The 18,651-nt window shown below is 40.3% G+C and overlaps 1 protein-coding gene across 2 annotated transcripts in view; it reads left to right on the plus strand.

The window, feature by feature from the left end:
- The first annotated feature begins 12,616 nt into the window (after window positions 1–12,616).
- FAM13A (family with sequence similarity 13 member A) overlaps window positions 12,617–18,651 on the plus strand; it is a 139,266-nt gene continuing 133,231 nt past the window's right edge. The window contains exons 1-3 of one of the 2 annotated variants that reach the window (XM_063310395.1): window positions 12,617–12,677; window positions 15,839–16,028; window positions 18,067–18,276. In XM_063310395.1, the coding sequence (XP_063166465.1) occupies window positions 12,651–12,677; window positions 15,839–16,028; window positions 18,067–18,276 (427 nt within the window). In that variant the 5' untranslated portion in view covers window positions 12,617–12,650. Of the gene's footprint in view, window positions 12,678–15,766; window positions 16,029–18,066; window positions 18,277–18,651 lie in introns of those variants that run through there. The other variant, XM_063310396.1, reaches the window with a different exon arrangement.

Raw genomic sequence — 18,651 nt, forward strand, 5'->3', positions numbered from 1 at the left:
AAGCTTGTTGAACCTCCTTCAAAAATCCAACTCTGTCCCATTCCATTAGGACTCATTTTTTAAATTATTTTGAGAGCCATAGCAAAAGACTCAGTCTTGAGTTTACAGTAGAATGTAGCATGCTTGACATGTGATTATTTTTCATAACCTAATTGGGCTTTCTAACTAACTAGGAAATGGGCCTTTCATTTTATGGACTTTACAGAAATATTCCAATGGAAATAAGATGTCAGATCTAGATTTTATACCACATAAAACAGTGTTTTTTTTTCCACCTAGCACTTTCTAGAGGAATTGAGGCTATTAACTCCCAGAATTCTCTGCCAGGTTGGCTGTTAATTCTGGAACTTGCAGTCCAATACATTTGGAAGGCAGCAGGTTGGGAAAATGAAAAGAAAATTCTTGAGCATCTTTAGAGCAGTTCAGCTGGAACTTAAATGGACTGATATGCCATTTTAAAAAAAAATAATCACATGAATGGGTAAAATATAAAGATAACTGAGGGTTCTGTTGAAAGATAAAGGAAGTGGGAGTCTGCCATATGCTAGTGTTCAGACAGATACATTGGCTTCTCAGAATAACAAGTGTATCAAAGCAGTCTAAATGTTATATTCCCTCTTTCAGTTGAAAATGACATCTTTGAACTTTACTTGTGGGAACTACTGGAACATTTTAAGAAAGCAATCAGAGTCTTGTAGCACCTTAAAAACTAACAAACATTTTCACATACGCTTTTCTGGTTGTCAATTAACTTCATCAAATGTGTGGAATAAAATCCTGAGCAAGTTATGTATATAGTGCACCAATATCTTTACAGTTGACTTAAAATAATGCTGCTTCAGCTTATATCCACAAAAGCCACTTCTGTATCTGAGAGTTATTAAAGACCTTTTTATCTTTGGGAGTCATAGACAAGAGGCCCTAGCAAAATTGTTGCATCAGAATTTCAATACATTTCCCTGCACAAACAGGGAACTTTCTGATCACCACTTTAACTTTGCTTATGAAAGGAGGGGCTGGGTTGCGTCAATGCACACTTCACTTGACAAGAGTGTTTTCATTTCATTAGCTGCTCATCTTTTTCTTCTGCACATTTTATCTAAACAGTTTTATACTTAGACCAGCTCTGCTAATTGTCTTTCTGGGGCATTTGGCTTATGGCCTCAGAACTTTTTAAAACCTCCCAGGGTATCTCACTTTATTCAACCTGATTAGGTGTTAAAATGAAAAATGTAAGAAGAGTTATAATAGACAATAAATGCATAAAGGGACAGAACCATCCACAGCCTTAGCTGAATCATTTTGGCTTCTTCATATCCTTATGAGATTGAACAGGGAGAGAAGGAATTCTATCCCAAACCTGAAAGTAATATATAATATCCCCCAAACTGCACAAGTCTTATAAAAAAAAAATATGTTGCCCTTCTCTTACTCATAATTCAATTGTGTGCCTTTATTTATAATGGCAATACAGTATGCTCTGTTGGGCTAATGTGGCAAAAACAGCAGTGGTAACTCAATCTTTTCAAGCTTATGAAGCAATGACCTGTCTTATAATTCCCCAAATTCCATAGAATAGTGCTCAGTTGGATAGATTATAGCCCAGGAACTTAAATGCAGCCCAAACACTCTTTTTATAAGCCCTCCAATCTCTTGATATTGTGCTGTGGAGGTTCAAACAATGGCAGTACTATCTAATAGGCTTAGCACATGTAGAAATATGATTGCAGAAGTCAATCTTTCAAAAGGAAAAAAAAGGCCAAAAAATCCTGTCTATTCCCTCTCAAGCTCATCAGCACATCATAAGACCATGTTCTTATTCCCATGGATGTTTTCTTTTTTTCTCCCACCATTGTGTGCAGTATTAAGGACTGGACTGGGAGTTTTGGTTGACCTCTGGATCTTCCCACCTGCTCTTTATCACACGGCACAGCTGTTGTGAGGGTAAAAAGAAGGAAGACCCTGCTCTCCCATGTGCACCATCTTGAATTCATGAAAGAAAGGTGGTTACCTGTGTAATCATAAATAAATAAATAATAGTGTCATTGCTTGGACTTCCGGCAGAGGTGTTTGCTTTTCCAGGCCTCTTACGTTTTAAATTTTACCTCTGCTCAAGATTTGCCTTTAATACTGCTGATGAGCTTTTGTTTTATATTTGCTGGATGCATTCTCGCTGAGTTTTCTTTCACCCTTGTTAGTCACGCTGCTAACTGTTTGAAAGGCAAAGTAGAAAATCTTTCAGAATACCAATTAAGAAGTGCTATATGAATCAATAACCGTCTCTCAATGCAACTGCCCAGTAGATATCCTGTATGACTCTTGCAGTGTGGCAACCCAGGATTATCTAGGTACAAATTTGTCCTGCGGCTGGACACAACACGTCACAAGCACACATTCCCTTTTATAGTCCTGAATTCCAGATCCCTGTCTGCAGTGTGAGGAAGAGGCATTAAAAGTGGTGTTTTATTTTCTGAGCCAGCACTGATAATATAAGTCAGCTGGCCACTTCAGTGATGATAGAACAACAAGGTGGAGAATTTTGGTTTTGCATATGATATGTCAGCATTTTTTTTCTATTCAACAAGACATCAACACTTAAGATGTTGACATTTTCAATACATCTATCTCACAAAACCAAGTCACTCTTCTAAAACGATACTATTGGCTTTGGTCTTACAGTAAATGTCAATGATGCTGTCGTAATAATAGAATCTGGTTACAGCAGGATTTTTATAAGCAAACCACACACTAAATATCTCAGGACAAATTATAAACTCTTCAAGTCCTAGAATTGTAGATCATTTCTATGAAGCTTTTAATTTGCAAAGAATATCATAGTGTTTTCCACACTGATCGTCCCAACAACTAACCTTATGACAGAGAAACTTTGCAGTTTGTGGCAGGAACAGATAATTTCAGCAACTAAAACAACTTTTTTTCCCCTCTGTCTTTCCCTTTCTTTTGGGGGGGTATTTTATTGTTTCCCAGCAGCCAAGGGTCACAGAGGGCAATGCTATGCCCTTGTGATGTCATGGGCAGTGGGCAGCAATGGGATTTTTGCATGTTTTTTTGAGGAGGCTAGGAGACTATTATGGGTGTGCAAACCATAGGCAAAGAATTACAGAACACTTTTTGTTGGCTTTTATTTTTAAGATCAGTCAGAAGTTGTGCTATTATAATTTGGCCATTTGCCTCCACATTCTATCAAAAAAGGGGACACAGGTTGCTCACCCATATTTTATGGCAATATTTAATTGTCTTGAAGACACAGAAGGGACAATGGTGAGGCTTGGATTAAATTCATACATTACCAAGGCAAGAGTCAGTCTTCTACAATGTCACCCTTATCACTTGGAATTTATCTAGTGACAAGGCTTTGATGTATGCATTGACAAAAGACAACTTGAAATCAACTTGAACTTCAAGTCAACTTGACCTGAAATCTGGGCATTCTTCTTGTTGCCAGAAAGCACTTGATCGGGCAGAAGCTTACAGATCAGATACTTGCATGAGAACTAAATACTGCCACCCTGTGTTGACTTTGAGAGACATGAACTAAAAAATAAAATATTGAATGTTCACTTTCATTTCCCCAGCCATACAAAAATCAAAAACAGCTATCTATGGGAAGGGGGAGGAGGGTCAAAATCTGCAAGATGGTGAGGGCAGTGTTGCAATTGAAGCCCCACCTCTTTTGCTTTTGCACATGTACAGAAGGGGCATAGCTTCTATCATGACACTATGGATGCCATTGTGCAGATTTTGATACACACCTCCCTGTGGACATCCCTGATCTAAGACATCAGAAAACTGGTTAACTCTATTATAGCAATAGTTCAGTAAATCCGCAATCTTGGGAGCTAATAGAACCTGACTGACTGTAAGCCACATTGTAAGTACTTTTGGCTAAAAACCAAGATATACTCCCAACAAATAATTACATAAATAAATAGTAGGTTTATTCTTATATTTTATCAAGACTGAAGCTAAAAGTCAGGTAATTTTTTTTAAAAAATCCTTCCCCCCTCCTTCTGAAGACAACGCAAAAGCTTGCATTCAGTTTTCTGGTCTTGATAATGGCCCTAATAACAGTATTGTGCAAATAGGGATTTAGGACTTTATTTTGTGATTAATAATATCAGCAAAACTGTATTTTGAAATAGCCAAGCTATTCCTTCTCAGTAGTCATGACATTTATCACTTTAAGGCACTATTTCTCAATCTTTGCGACTTTAAGATGTGTGGACTTCAACTCCCAGAATTTCCAAACAGCATGCTGGCTGGGGGAATTCTGGGAGTTCAAGTCCACACTTCTTAAAGTTGCCAAGGTTGAGAAACACTGCTTTAAAGTATCTTCCTCAGGCTGGTGTCTCTAAATGTATTGGGCTATAACTTCATGGTTGTTGACCAGGATAGTTGTTTATTCTGGAGACTGCAATCCAATATATTTGGAAGACAATTTATTAGGGAAATAATTTGTATACTGCAGATTGCATCACTTTGGAATGATGGCAGAATTGGTCTTCATGTCTTACAGTATATGACTAATGCTGGTGTAATACTCTTAGCAACAGTCACCTTACTGTGGGTTCTTCACCTAACTCTGAATATACAACCTCCAGGATTTTGAGGGAGGTATGGCGAACTAAAGATGTCTCCGCAAAAGCGAAGCTGATAATTGCGGCAAAGACCAAAGAACAGGTGAGTAGACCAGTTCTTCAGAACTTTTCCTGATAAGGAGAGGACAGGAGATCACCCACATGTGTTCCAGTTGGCTGCTCCTTACGAGGAGACCACAGGACAGCAGTTTTCTGCAGGTTTGAGTGCTGGGAGACAAAGGGATTAGCCATCTTGCACAGGATTCCAGCAGAGCCTTTTAAAGGACACTAAGTTAGCAAACCTCACTTTCTAATCACTTTTGGAAATTGCCTATTAAGCATCTTAAAGCTATTAGAGACCTTCGGAAGGACAAGTTTGAAAAATCATTGGGTGAGTTTTATCTTCAACTCTGAACAAAACAAAAAGTAATATAAGATTAAGAACTTAAATAATTTGAAATAAACAGCAAAAAGCTAAATAAGATTTTGATCTTAGAAAGTTATAAATGGATTAAGGGTCCCGATAAATTTGGAATATTGACTTTTACTACTGGTAGTCCTTGAGTTGACCATTCATTCAGTGACCGTTTGAAGTTACAACAACATTGAATGAAGGGACTTATGACTGGTCCTCAAAATTCTGGCTGTTGCAGTGCCCCTGCAGTCACACGAACAAAATTTGAGTGCTTGGCAACCAGCTCACACTAACAACCAGTTGCAGCATCTTGCAGTCACACGATTGCAATTTGCAACCTTCCCTGCCAGCATCCCACAAGCAAAGTCAATGGGCAATCCAGCAGGGAAGGTCACAATTCCTCAGGTAAGCCTCCCGCATTCCCAGCCTTTCTTGTCTCACACGCACCACGCCCTCCTTCCCCCCTTCACTCGCACACACTATGACCTCTTTCCCCGGCCTCCCTGCACTTGCACACATGCACCCCGCACCTTTTCCCGGGCCTCCCTATGCTTGCACACACACACACACACACATCTCATACCGTCTTTCCCTGGCCTCCCTGCACTCGCATGCACCTGACATGCTTTTTCCCCACCTTCCTGAGCTTGGGCTGCATTGCAGCACTCCTGTCCCCCAACTTGGGTGTAGCCTGCGCTGGGCCTCCCAGGGCCTCCCCTACCTCCTTGCAGCACCCCTACACTCTTTACCTGGGACTGTCTCCGCTTCCCACTTAATGACCTATTCGTCTGGGGTTACAACAACAACTGGGACTGCCTGGATTGTTATCACTAAGCAATACAGTCATGTGACATCATGCTTTATGACCACATCACTTAGCAATGGCAATTCCAGTCCCAACTGCAGTTGTAACTCGAGGACTACCTGTATAAAATTTTGGAATTAACTATAAAAAATAAATAGCTTCTCGTGGGAACCAGTGTTATTCTGGCTATCTTGGCTCATAACAAAGCTAAGCAACTCTATGATTTTAGAAACTGGACACTAGAGGGAACTAAAGATTCTAAGTAGAAGGAAAAAAATAGCTTCTGATGGGAAACAGAGGCTCTCATGGAAAAATAGCTTCTCATGGCTATCCTGGATATTGTAAATCATAATAAAGATAAGTTATTTTATGATTTTAGAAACTGGACACTAAAGATTCTAGGTAGAAGGAAAAAAATACAAGCACGTTCTTGATGTCAGTTAATACTTACAAAATGACACAATGTTATGACATCAGAAACAATAAAGGAGATCTTTGGAGAATGGAGCCAGAAATTAGTAGAAATTAGTAACTATAATATCAACCCTGTCAGTAATGATGTCTCCTTCTATGGATAGACTACATTGAAAAAATAAACCAAGAGAATGACCTGGAAAAAATTTTCTTATTGGATTTACAAAAGAGGCTTGTTAAAGCCTTGAAGAAGTCTTTCAATGGGATAAAGAAGAATTGAAGAGAAATCAAATCCTATTAACAGTATTTGATTGAATTAAAGATTGAGATTGTTAGGAAAAAAAGGAAGGAATATAAAGTTGGTTTATTTGATCAAGGTTATAGTAAGACTTTTTTAAAAAAACGTTCTGGCAACCCTTTACAGACTTTTTGCTGACACCAGGATTGAAAAGTTGATGTTTTAGGATTTGCTTATAGATAAGGGATGGAATATGGGATGAAGAGATATCTGTTTGTAACCTTATAAGGGGTGAAGGGTTACTAAATTTGTTTATAGTTGTTGGGAGGAAGGTTGGAAGTCACTTCTTTATATATTTCTTTTTCTTTATTATATAATTTCTTTTCTTTTTCTTTTTTCCTGCTCTTTTTAATTATTTTTTTCTCTTCTCTTTCTCTAAGTTTAGTTTGTATTAGTTTTTACTATTGTAATCAAAATTCTTAATAAAAATTGTATTTTTAAGAAATGAATATACAACCTCCATGCTGTATCATTTAAGCCTTATTCAAACCCTCTCTGTTTCTTTCAATCTCAGTCTCTCTCACTCACTCTTAAGAGACGCTTTTGCATTGATGGGAAACTATTTCCTCCTTTACTTTCCCATCCCCTAAAACATCTTACAAAACTGTTCAAGGGCTTTGGAAAGAAGTTGATGACAATAGTAGCCCTAATCAATAAACACCACTGGCTTCCTCTTTCCAAAGCATTCTCAAATTTTGCTGAACAGTTCAAAATGAATTCTAAGATACTGAAATGTCTTATTTTTAGGGCAGCTCTTTTGTCACACTTTACATGTTATCTTATTTTGATATTCACCCTTAATTCATATTCATTTCTGCCCTTGTATTTCTTTACAAGCAAAAGCGCACTTTATTCTTGCACTTGATGGTTTATCTTCTCAAAAATCTGGTCGTGAGTGTTGTTGTTTCTACTTTCATCATAGAGACCATCAAAATTTATTTGGGAACAGACGAAGTGGGGCTTTTTAAGCATTCCAGTGATTTTTAACGAGCAGTTTCAAACATTTAAGTCCCTTCCGTTGCAACCAGTGAGTGGAAAAGGAAATTGTTTTGGTTCAGTGTCCATATTTATGAGAAATAACAAAAAAATGCAGTGGAAAATTTACCTTTCAAAGTGAATAAGGGGTAATACAAATATGCCTCAGAATGAAAATCTCCATTGCCCAAATTATGTAGATGTCTACTGGGGTATCCACAGGAGTTTACTGTTTTCATCACAGTGACTAAATAGCATTGCAGCATATGCTCTACCCCTTCTGTACAGGTGTGCAGCATCACAATATACATACAAAAAGGACACAGCTTGCATTGCAAGGCCACTTTTGCTATTCTGCTTCTCTTGCCAGCCCTAAAGATGCTACTGGATGTCTGCCCAGATGTTATATTATGTATACAATCTGATTTCAGAGCCATTTCTGCTATGTCTTTAGTTCAAGAAAACATCATAGAGTCTTGTGATAATTTTGAGGTCTCCTTCATTCTCACGTATAAATGACCAGGAAATATAGGCCAGGTTCCTTCTGTCATTTAGAATTGACAAGGAAGACACTGAAGTGCTGGATAACTTCTATCAACAATAAAGGAACCAGCAGTCAAGAAACATGCCATAGACTAGCACCTGTTAGGGTAGCAGTGATGGCCTTGGAAAAGATATTAAGATACTGTGACATGTCTATAGAAGCAAAAGTTGGAAGCAGGATAGAAAGAGCATTGATACTTTTGAATGCACTTTTTGTGTGGGAGAAGACACCTGAGAATACCCATAGATAGTCAAGAAAAGAAACAAATGGAGCACAGAACAAATCAACCCAGAGTTGTCACTTGAGACACAAATGACCAGGCTCAAATTACTGTGTTTTGGACACATTATGTGAAGACCCAACTCCGTAGAAAAGTCCATAATGCTGGGAAAGATAGAACAGAAAGACCAGCAGCAAGATGGATGGACTTAATTACAGCAGCGATGGACACAGGTTGGGGATGGATCATCCTGGAGAAGATCTATTTATGTGGTTGTTAAAAGTTGCAATGGATGGCACATAATCAATTTTTCTATTCAACTATGTTTTATTCATGCTTTTACAATAGCTTGCCCTTAGATATTCTTTTATGGACCATAATGCTATCAGCGATAAACATTAATCTCTGGCTATATTGTGTCTTGCGTTTCAATAATAATGCAGCATAGATCAGTTAAGATAAGTAACACTGCCTATTCATAAAGTTCATAATTATTCTCAATGGAAGTTTGGCCAAGTTGAACTATGTCACAGGATATTTCTTAACAATCTTTCATATTCTTTGATTCATCTGGTCCCATTTTCTAAAGTTAAACTGTTGGCAGCCAAATGTGAGGAGCCCATGCCAGTTCTCTGGAGCTCTCAATAAGCAGAGAGAGAACAGAAATACTATGTCGCCCAGTTCTGACTACTGTAGCCTATTCCATTTCAAATAGCAGCCTGGAATCAACTGATGTAAGACAAAAGAAAACAAATGCCTTCTTGGTGGAAAGCAACCACAAACATGGAGATGGGCAGCTTCACTTCCGTCTCTCTGACTGGCTGTCCACCTCCAAAGAGGTTTCTGGTTTTAGACTGATCTGGATGGTTCCAGATTGGGAAGGCTGCTCTAATGTACCTCTAGGGCAGTGTTTCTCAACCTTGGCAACTTTAAGACATGTGGACTTCAACTCCCAGAATTCTGGGAGTTGAAGTCCACATGTCTTAAAGTTGCCAAGGTTGAGGAATACTGCCCTAAAGAAATAGATCTAGTTCTGTCCTGAGTTACAGAGGTCTGGGTCAAAACATTTTAGGTCTCAGAACAGTAAATGGTACTTCTGTTAAAGGGCTTACTTTGCAAAGCCTTTCTGATTATTTTAGACACAGAGCAACTCTCAGAAGCTTAGCCCGCAATAAAGTTGGTTGGTCCTGAAGGTGCTACTAGACTCCTTGTCTATTTTGTTGAGACGATCACAGCTCTTCCATCATCTCAGATTATTATGGTCCTTGTGCTTATCAACATTTCAGAATCAGACACGGGGACATAATGTGATGATCTAAACACAGCATGATGTGCAAGTCCTCCCCCCACCCCCATTATGCATTCTGTGTCTCAATTTTGAAAGGGATTGGTCCAAAAAAACAAGTAGTTAGACAAACTTGGCTGATCTGAAGAAGCTAAAGAGAGTCCAACTAGGTTAGTAATTGGGTAGGACCCCACCAGGAAATCCTGGTGAGAAAGCCTATATCTCACCCAAAAAACCTGCATGAACATCCAAGAGCCAAGGATGAGTTTATCTTTTTAGCTGTGGCTGAAGCAGGATTTGCCAGTATGAGTATAGTGTTATCTTCTCAAACCAAGAAATACATCTAATTAACGATTAGATTCATCACCCAACTGGCCTTCACAGGTGTGAGGATCTTGGGTTCAGATATCCTAATGGCAAGAAATCTCTCTTGAAGCCCTTTAGGTTTCAGTAAAGGTTCTCTTTATTTTAAGATACAGTTCCCTATCCATGCAAAGACTCAAATGAATAAGATTCCCCAATTCCCTCCTTTTCTTGCCCTGTCCTCCCACCTCTATTTGAAATTGAATATTTACAACTGCTTTGGTTTTACAGTGTAACTTCCAGCTGCATTCTTCGGTGTCCGTTTTCTGATAAGGCACTAGCCACAACAGCCTGGCTCCAGCTCGCTGTGTCATTCTGTGATGTCTCTGGTTTCCCAAGCAGTAATTAGTGAACCCCCCTCCCTCTTTTACAACCCATGACAGAGGAGAAGTCCTAGAAGTGATTTTATGGCTTCTGGAGCAAACCTCTGACAACAGGGGGATTCAAACCTATTGTTCAGGGTAAGATCAAACAAAGAAGACCACAAAGGATTTGCTTTGCTCAAGACCTAAAGCAGCATAATCTTACACAGGCCCCAAAAGAGATGCAGTCCAATTTAACTGAGTGAGAGACATGTTTTCAGAAGTTTCGAGTATAATACAAATGAATATTGAGATCTTGTAGACGTACACCTGGGTTCTGTAGTGCAACATACCCAGAACCTGGCCTTGAATAGCTTAATGGCAGCTGGGATAAAATTATTCCCATGCAGCTTACAGATTTAGTAATGGCTACAGATGCTCTTTGGGTCCATATACATAGTTTCCTCATTTGGTTGCTCCAGCAAGTAGAAGACTGAAATAGATACCTAAATACTGTATGTGAAAGGGCCAGTTTAGGGTAGAGGTTAAGGCACCAGGCTAGAAACTGAGACTGAATTCTAGTCCCCCCTTAAGCACAAATCCTATTCTTCAAGCAACTGCATTTACTACAGGGAGTATCCTAAAATGTGAAGGAGCACTTCACACAGTAATGTTTTGTTGCAGCTCATATTTTTTGAGAAGAATATCACTTTTAGAGACTTCTCTGGGGGAAAATCTATGGTTTACATCTTTGTAAGTGTTCTTCAAGTCTGATTCAGAAATAGGAATGGTGCATGAACTCTAGGGATGTGCAAGTCTTACCATTCCAGCGAAAAAATGGGTTTCCTGAATTTCTAATTAACACACAGCTTTATTATTGAATTTTAAGAGCATTCCAGATAGTACTCTCCATTTACAGAATTTCAGTCTTTCCCCTCTTCCTTCATTTTCCTTTCTAGAGAAAATTAATGAGGAAAAAAAATGAAAAATATACACCTTTGATCAGTAGTGCTAGGGAATGATTCTCTGCTGGTACCTGCACAGCAATGTTCTTACCTTTTTAGTTTCAAGTAAATATACTTGATTAGTAAACAAGGGCTCTGTTTAAGTGGCACATTCAACACAGTTTCAGTAGCCACATTTTAGCTGAGTGTGTTGTCCAAATCCAGTCCTGTGTTTAGTTTATTGCTCAGTGTGTGTGTGAACTCATAAAAATTGAAACCATGATCCCATTAACCATGGCTATGTCTGGATGCACATAATACACTAGGCTATACTGTAGCTTTGGATTTTTGATTGATGCACTGTGTAAACCCACTCATTGTGGTTTGTCAACCCTGAGTTATAGCTTAGCGTAGTATAAAAGCCCAACCAATGGTGGATATTTATTAAACCATGATTAAATAAAGCATGGCTATGTGATTTCCGCCAGTTAGAAAATATTCACCATACTATGGATTTATGGATTTGCCTATAGATAAGGGATGGGATATGGGATGAAGAGATATCTGTTTGTAACCTTATACGGGGGTGAACAATTACTAAATTTGTTTATCTTGTTGGGATGAAGGTTGGAAGTCATTTCTTTATATATTTTTCTTTATTCCTGCTGTCCTCCCCTCTTGGCACTAACTAGGTTAATACTAAGGATGGTTCACAAACAGGCTAAACCATTATCTATCAATCTGGTCAACTACTAGTTATGTATCATTATATTTATAAAATAATATCATAATTATAAAACTATCAGAGTACTGAAGAAAAGTTAGGGGTGAGAGCTATATAAGAACCGGAACCTTCACACGAACAGTAAAAGGTCTCAACTGCCTTTAAAAACGGAAGTCCGGCAGATTTCTGAGGACAACTTTAGAAACCAGGTCATCGTCTCAGGTTCTCGGATGGAAATACCGCCGCCTGGTCCCACGTCCTCGGAGGACCCTCCTTCCTTGCATCAGGAGTCAGGTGGCATCTTTTCCGACTAACAGATCTTACTAAAAAGTCATCAGTTCCCCCCCGCCCCGCATCTGCTGAATCCAGCCGCAGCTCGCGGCAGCTGATGCCTTTTATTAAAATACGGAGTCGGAGAAGTTTCTTCCAGGACGCCTCGCAACGCCAGCCTGCCGTGAAATCCCTGGAATTTCCGGGAAACATGTTGCCGACTTTAAGCCCCGAGTCACGTGACTTCCAGGGCGACTTAGATTTCGGGGACAAGCTATTGGTGTCGGCCGTGGGTATCCCGCGTACGACGCAAACCTTAACTTCGCGGGGCAACGTTTTAGCAACGCCTGCGGGTCGCGGACCTCTGGGATAACGCTCCTACGGGCGGAGAGATACCGCCTTTCTGGCCTGGAGGCGGAAGATCGGGGGTCTCCAGCGCCTCCTCGCCGCTGTCCTCCCGGGCGCATCGCTTCTGCCGGACCCTTCGGAAAGCATGGGGGCGGGCGCCTTGGCCGTCTGTGTGAGTACGGGCGGCCTCTTCGATATGGCGGTTGGTGCGTGTGGAGAGCAGGAGGAGGAAGGCCGTGTGTGCGTGCTTTGCACGCCGGCCGAGCGATCCTGCAGCAGGGAGACGTGGGCTGAAGCGCGCGCGTGTTTGAACCTTTTCGCTGTGTTAGTAAATGAACCATCCAAAGGGGCGACCCTCTGGATCAGCGTTTCTCAACCTTGGCAACTTTCAGCTGTGTGGACCTTGGCAACTCCCCAAGCTGGCTGGGGAATTCTGGGAGTTGCCAAGGTCCACACAGCTGAAAGCTGCCAAGGTTGAGAAACGCTGATCTAGATAGTTACTCACTCTAGCTGCCCTGCTGGGGTTAGGCAGCCTGCCTTATTTCATTGTTGGAGAGAATTGTCATCTTTTTCTCCTTCCATCAGATTATAATAATAAGGACTTCAGAAAAATTGCAAGACAGCCTTGTGTGTCAAATGTTTCCTCTCGTTAACGTTAAGGAGGGTGTTTGCTTGTTTGGGTTTTCGTGACTCTGGGAAATCCATTCTCAGTGCATTGTATATATTTGTTTAGTGAGGTTTGTGACCCTGCCTGGAGAACTAAAAACAGATCTCTTCCAGCTTTGTGGTGGTGGTGGTGTTTGACTCCTGTTGGTTTTTATTGCTGTTTTGTAAAGATGTTTCTGTGCTGGCCTGCGGTTCAGGAATTTGCAGCATGTGGTTTCACAATTAAGCGAGTTGCACAAGGGCCAGTCCTGTTGTGTTTTAGAAGAAGACGCAGGAGGGAAATGTGGTTTGCTGCTCTAAATAGGATTTGCCCTCTGTGTATGCTTCTGATTTTTATGTTTTACTTTTCTTTTGATGTGCTTTTGTTCACAAAAGTGATTGCAATTGTCAGGCTGTTGATCTCCAAAGCAAGCGTATGCACGTCTGCCTGCAGGATGAAGTTGTTTGAAGCAGTGATTACAAATGTGGCCACTTGATGTCTCTTTGCAGAAGCATTTTTTAAACAATCAGAAGCAGACAAGATTTTACTGGGTCTTAAACACTGTTCATTCAAGACAGATGTTTCAGGCAGGTATATGAAGACTGCTGTTCCCTGTAGCCTGTTCATTCTTTCTAGAAAGAAATGGATTCAATAAGACGCGGAAAAAATACTGCATAAACGATAATACATTCTGTATTCTTTCTGATAGTCTTACCTGCTTTTTATGTGGGTGATTTACATAGGTATCAGATTTATTGCTAACTGTGGTTTGATGCAATCCCAAGGTTGCTGTAATGGCCAAGGATTAGGGCTGCTTTACCACAGCATGCTTAGTGCAAAAATGAATGTACATAAAGGTGTAACTGTAGGGAGCTTTGAAACAGAAGAGGGGAGACTATGGGGAGAGTGTCAAGATGAGAGTGCAAAGCCAAGGAATGCGTCCAATTTCCTAAATACAGATAAACAATATCATTGCATCTGCTTTCTAGGGAATTTATGTTAAAATTATATATAATTTATATATAAAATTATAATTTTTATTAGGAAAGGGTATTGGATCCCGGCTAGTTCCAGCATGGACAGTCAGACCTGATTAGTCCACTAGGAAATCCCCCCACTGTAGATTAAACTAAAAAGTAAAATAAAAAATATCCCAGTTAATTTTATGTAAAATTATATATAATGCATTGTTTTTATTTATATCTGCTGGTATATTATATATTGTTGCTCTAATGTATATTGCTTAGCGTCATTCTGGCTGAAGTGGTATATAAATCCTATCCATCCGTAACTGGCAAACTGCTTCCCTGTTTTTACCAAGAGAACCACAGGGACATGTCTAAGCAGTCACAGGAGTTGAACTCAACTCAGAAGTCTTTTCCTTTTATACATGGATCAGGACTGAGGCTGTATACAAAACCTTCACATTCCAACCCCTAAATAAGCTGTTCTGAGTGATCCAATCTCAAAGCAAGGCCAATTTGGGGTCACCCCATTTCTGGAATACTTTGAATGAACCCTTTCCTAAGTAGGAAAGCAAGTTTTGGGGTTGGAATATTCTAGCTAGCCATGCTGGCTGGGGAATTCTAGGAATTGAAGTCCACACACCTTAAAGTTCCTGAGGTTGAAAAAAACTGGAATATTATGTAGCAGAATATTGGTACCCCTCTACTTGGTGCTAAGATCACTGTTGGGATATTTTTACACAAACAGTCATTGGGAGTTTGGCAGCATACACATTTAGTGATTTGGAATATTACTGAATATTGATTCCAAAGTAATTGGAATCAGAGGTGTGTGGATAGAATGGGTGCATGGGGTATGCCCCACTTGCCTCTGTCCCCTCCTTAGATATAGTGGGCTCTGCATAGATCTATTTGGCTCTACTGTGGGGAGCCTGGCCTCCCTCTCGCCAGGACATCTGGTGTCAAGTATAGAGGCAGCAGTATTGATGCTTATAGAAGCAGCTGTAAATGGCTGCAAGCACAGAGTGTAGTGTCCTGAAACAATTCTGAGATTTTTTTTTTTTTGGCTAAAGTTACATCTCTCAAGCCTGGAGATGCCAGAGGATGACCTTGGGATCCTTGGCCGGTAAAGCAGGGGCTCTTCTTCTAATCTACAGCCCTTCCCTAATGAGACGCTGAGATAATTTTTTTAATCTACCAGCCTGACATTCTGCTATGAGGCAGACTGCACACAAGCATGAAAACTGCAGCTCCTGTCTGTGCACTGCTGCATTAGAAACCCATGTTTTGGTGTTGTGTTACCATGTTAGATTTAATCTGTCCTTTGCTATTACAGTATATTTACACTCGTATTTCAGAGGGACGGCTCCCATTCACAGAGTGTGTATAATTTCTGCTCCGCCCATAGTTGCTCTGGTGATGTAGCTTGGATGTTTCCAAGTTATCCACTCAGTTGCTTGGCTACGGATTTAGGCCACTCCTATTGACTTTCTTTTTCCTGTATATCCAGGGTGTGTGTTTGCATGTGTGCACATCTGTGCATGATTTATCCCAGATCTTCTTAGAAGCCCTGCCTGGAATCTCGAACTCGGGAAAGCTTCTGTTCCATAAAACTTACAGGATTGGTCCTTCCAGCTTACGTGGAAGGAAGTGAGTCGTCGAGCCATGCCACCTCCAGTCATCACTCTGACGGACTGTTCTCTCTTCTTGTGTTCTTTCAAGCAAAGTAATTCGGCGGTCAGGCTTAAAGAAGATATGAAAAAGATTGCCGTTCCACCCCCGAGCAGACAGAAGGGGACCTGTAGCCAGAAGTTCTTTGGCGCCAGTCTCCAGGAAATGCAGCAGGAGGGGCTGAGCAACTGTGGAATCCCAACAGTGGTGTGGGATATTGTGGAATATCTGTCTTGGCACGGTAAGCTACTAGCAGAGTCCTTCTCTTTAAAAAAAAAAAAAAAGAAAAAACTTTCTCACATGGTCACAGCATCCCACGGTCACGTGATCACCGTTTGCAACCTCCTGCCAACTTCCCCATTGACATTGCTTGTCAGAAGCTGGCAGTGAAGGTCGCAAATGGCGATCTTCACTGTACCTCTCAGGTTTCAGCTGCTCTACAAATGAGTATGTTTTGTTCTGTTCCACTTTTATTTTTGGTCAACTCAAGCCAGTGTACGTTTTTAATGCTCACACCTCCTATTTTTCTCCCAACAATAACTCTGTGAGGTAGGTTGGGTTGAAAGAGAGGGACTGGCCCCAAGTCATCCAGGCAGCTGTCACCCATTTCAGCCTGTGAGATGTCCTCTCTTCTCTAGGGTTTCCCAGGAAGAGCATTTTAGTGGTGCCAAGTATTTTATAACCTGTAAATCATAGAAAGGAACAAAAGTTCAGATGGTTTAGAGCAGCGTTACCCGTAGTGGAGAAGAGGTGACCAAAATGATCAGGGGGGGTTGAATGCTTACCTTACAAAAGAGACCCTTGGGACTCCTTAGCTTAGACCAGTGTTTCTCAAGCTCAGCAACTTTAAGATGTGTTTAAAATTCCTCAAGGTTGGCTGGGGAATTCTGGGAGTTGAAGTCCACACATCTTAAAGTTGCTGAGCTTGAGAAACACTGGGTTAGAGCAAAGGTGAGTGAGAGAAACACAATTCAGATATATTAAATCACACACAACATAGAGAAAGTAAAGAGGGAGTTATTGCTGCTGTTTTTTTGAAAATTGAGAGCAGACAAACTGCTTATTCACATTAATCTACAGAATTCATTGCACAAGGGATAGTGATAACTAGCTTTAAGACATGTGAAATTCAAGATTTAAGACTTGAATCTTAAGTTATCTTGAATGCTCAAGGTTATTGAGACTCCAGGCTCCAAACACCAGCTTCAGGGAAACCATGGAGTGAGCAAGTTATGCTTCCAGCTCCTGCTTCTGAGCTCCCGAGAAACATTTGGTTGGCCACTGAGAAGCAAAATGCTAAACTAAAGGCTGGCCTTGGCTTGATGCAGTGAGGCTGTTAGGTTATTTTTTCCTCCAGATCTGTAGAACTACAATTCTAAGGTTCCCCTGCTGGCTGTGAATATTGGGAGTTGCAGGCCCAGCACATATAAAAGATACAAACTTAGGAAACCAGGAATGCAAGAAGGATTCCTAAAGAATCAACACTGGCATGACACAGCCTTAATTGAGTTTAAGAACCAGCTACTTAATAAGGGAAGTTTCTGTTTACTGAATTCCTGCATGAAAGAAAGCTGAAATCAAACTTGTTTTTCTACAATATTTTCATGTTGTCCAGCAGATGGCAGAGTGGGATTTCTGTGCATTCTGAATTTTTTTTTCTTGGCTCTGCAACAATTAGCATATCTAGGGCTTCTTACATTAACCTTGTTAGAGGGGGCATTACAACCATACCCAAATGGCTGATGGAATGGAATTGAGAGGTTGTAGCTCACTTAATGAATGGGTAAGTCAAGTGGGATTTGAACACTGGACTTCGCATCTTAGAGGCTGTTCTTAACCTCTGCCCTCTGCTCCAGTATATGGTATAATAAATATACTGTACTCTGGTTACAGAAGTTTCAAACACTTTTCTCAAGCCTCTAAATAGCAATGTGTTTAGGGATATTCCTCTTCCTTAGCTGTAGTTCTTTTGCAGACCCTGGCCAATGGAAAAGAAGCTACATTCTTTGAAGGCTCTTTCCCTACCTCTGAACATTATGGAGAAAATTTGTAGCATTGTCCATTCTCCATTATACTAACTTCCTGGTTGCAGTTTTTCACCAATAGGACATTAAAAAAATACAATCACAGGCCAGTCCTTTAGTGCTCATTCCAACCTACTAGATGTACAGCCTGAGCTGGTTTTATGAGTTGACCATCACTTGTTCTGTCCATATATTTTTAATGCAGGCCAGGGGATCTGCCAATGGTCTTCCCTCATTTCATGTGTCTAATTACAGGTCTCAGTCAGGAAGGTCTTTTCAGGGTGAATGGTAACCTGAAAACAGTGGAACAGCTACGCGTGAAGTATGAGAGTGGAGATCAAGTAGATCTTGCTGCAGAGGGCGATGTAAGCTCAGCAGCCAGTTTGCTAAAGTTATTTCTGCGGGAGCTGCCAGATCGAGTGATTCCTTCTGCCATTTACCCCAAACTCATCCAGCTTTATCAAGGTGATTTTTCATGAAACATACATCCTGTACATATTACTTGTGTGGTCCACTACTTTTATGGTTTTTTAAAAAAAAATATGTGTCATTGCTTCTGGCAGGATAGATGCAATTATTTTTTTAGAAACCCTTTAACAGAAACGGTATGACATATTCATCACCTAAAAATATTCATATTCACAGGAAAACAAAATTACATGGATGAATAAGCCTACAGTATATATGGAACTTTAATTAAATAGAGTGATTGCTTTGGAGCAGCCTATTTTGAATGTTGCAGATTGAGCAACCAAGTAGCTGCATGGTGGAGCAGATACATTTCTTTTGGAAGACCCTAAGTGAGTTCCCTTATATTTCCAAATAGAGCTTAAAAGGAAA

Source organism: Candoia aspera, chromosome 8 (assembly GCF_035149785.1).
Source record: "Candoia aspera isolate rCanAsp1 chromosome 8, rCanAsp1.hap2, whole genome shotgun sequence".
Taxonomy (NCBI): Eukaryota; Metazoa; Chordata; class Lepidosauria; order Squamata; family Boidae; genus Candoia; species Candoia aspera.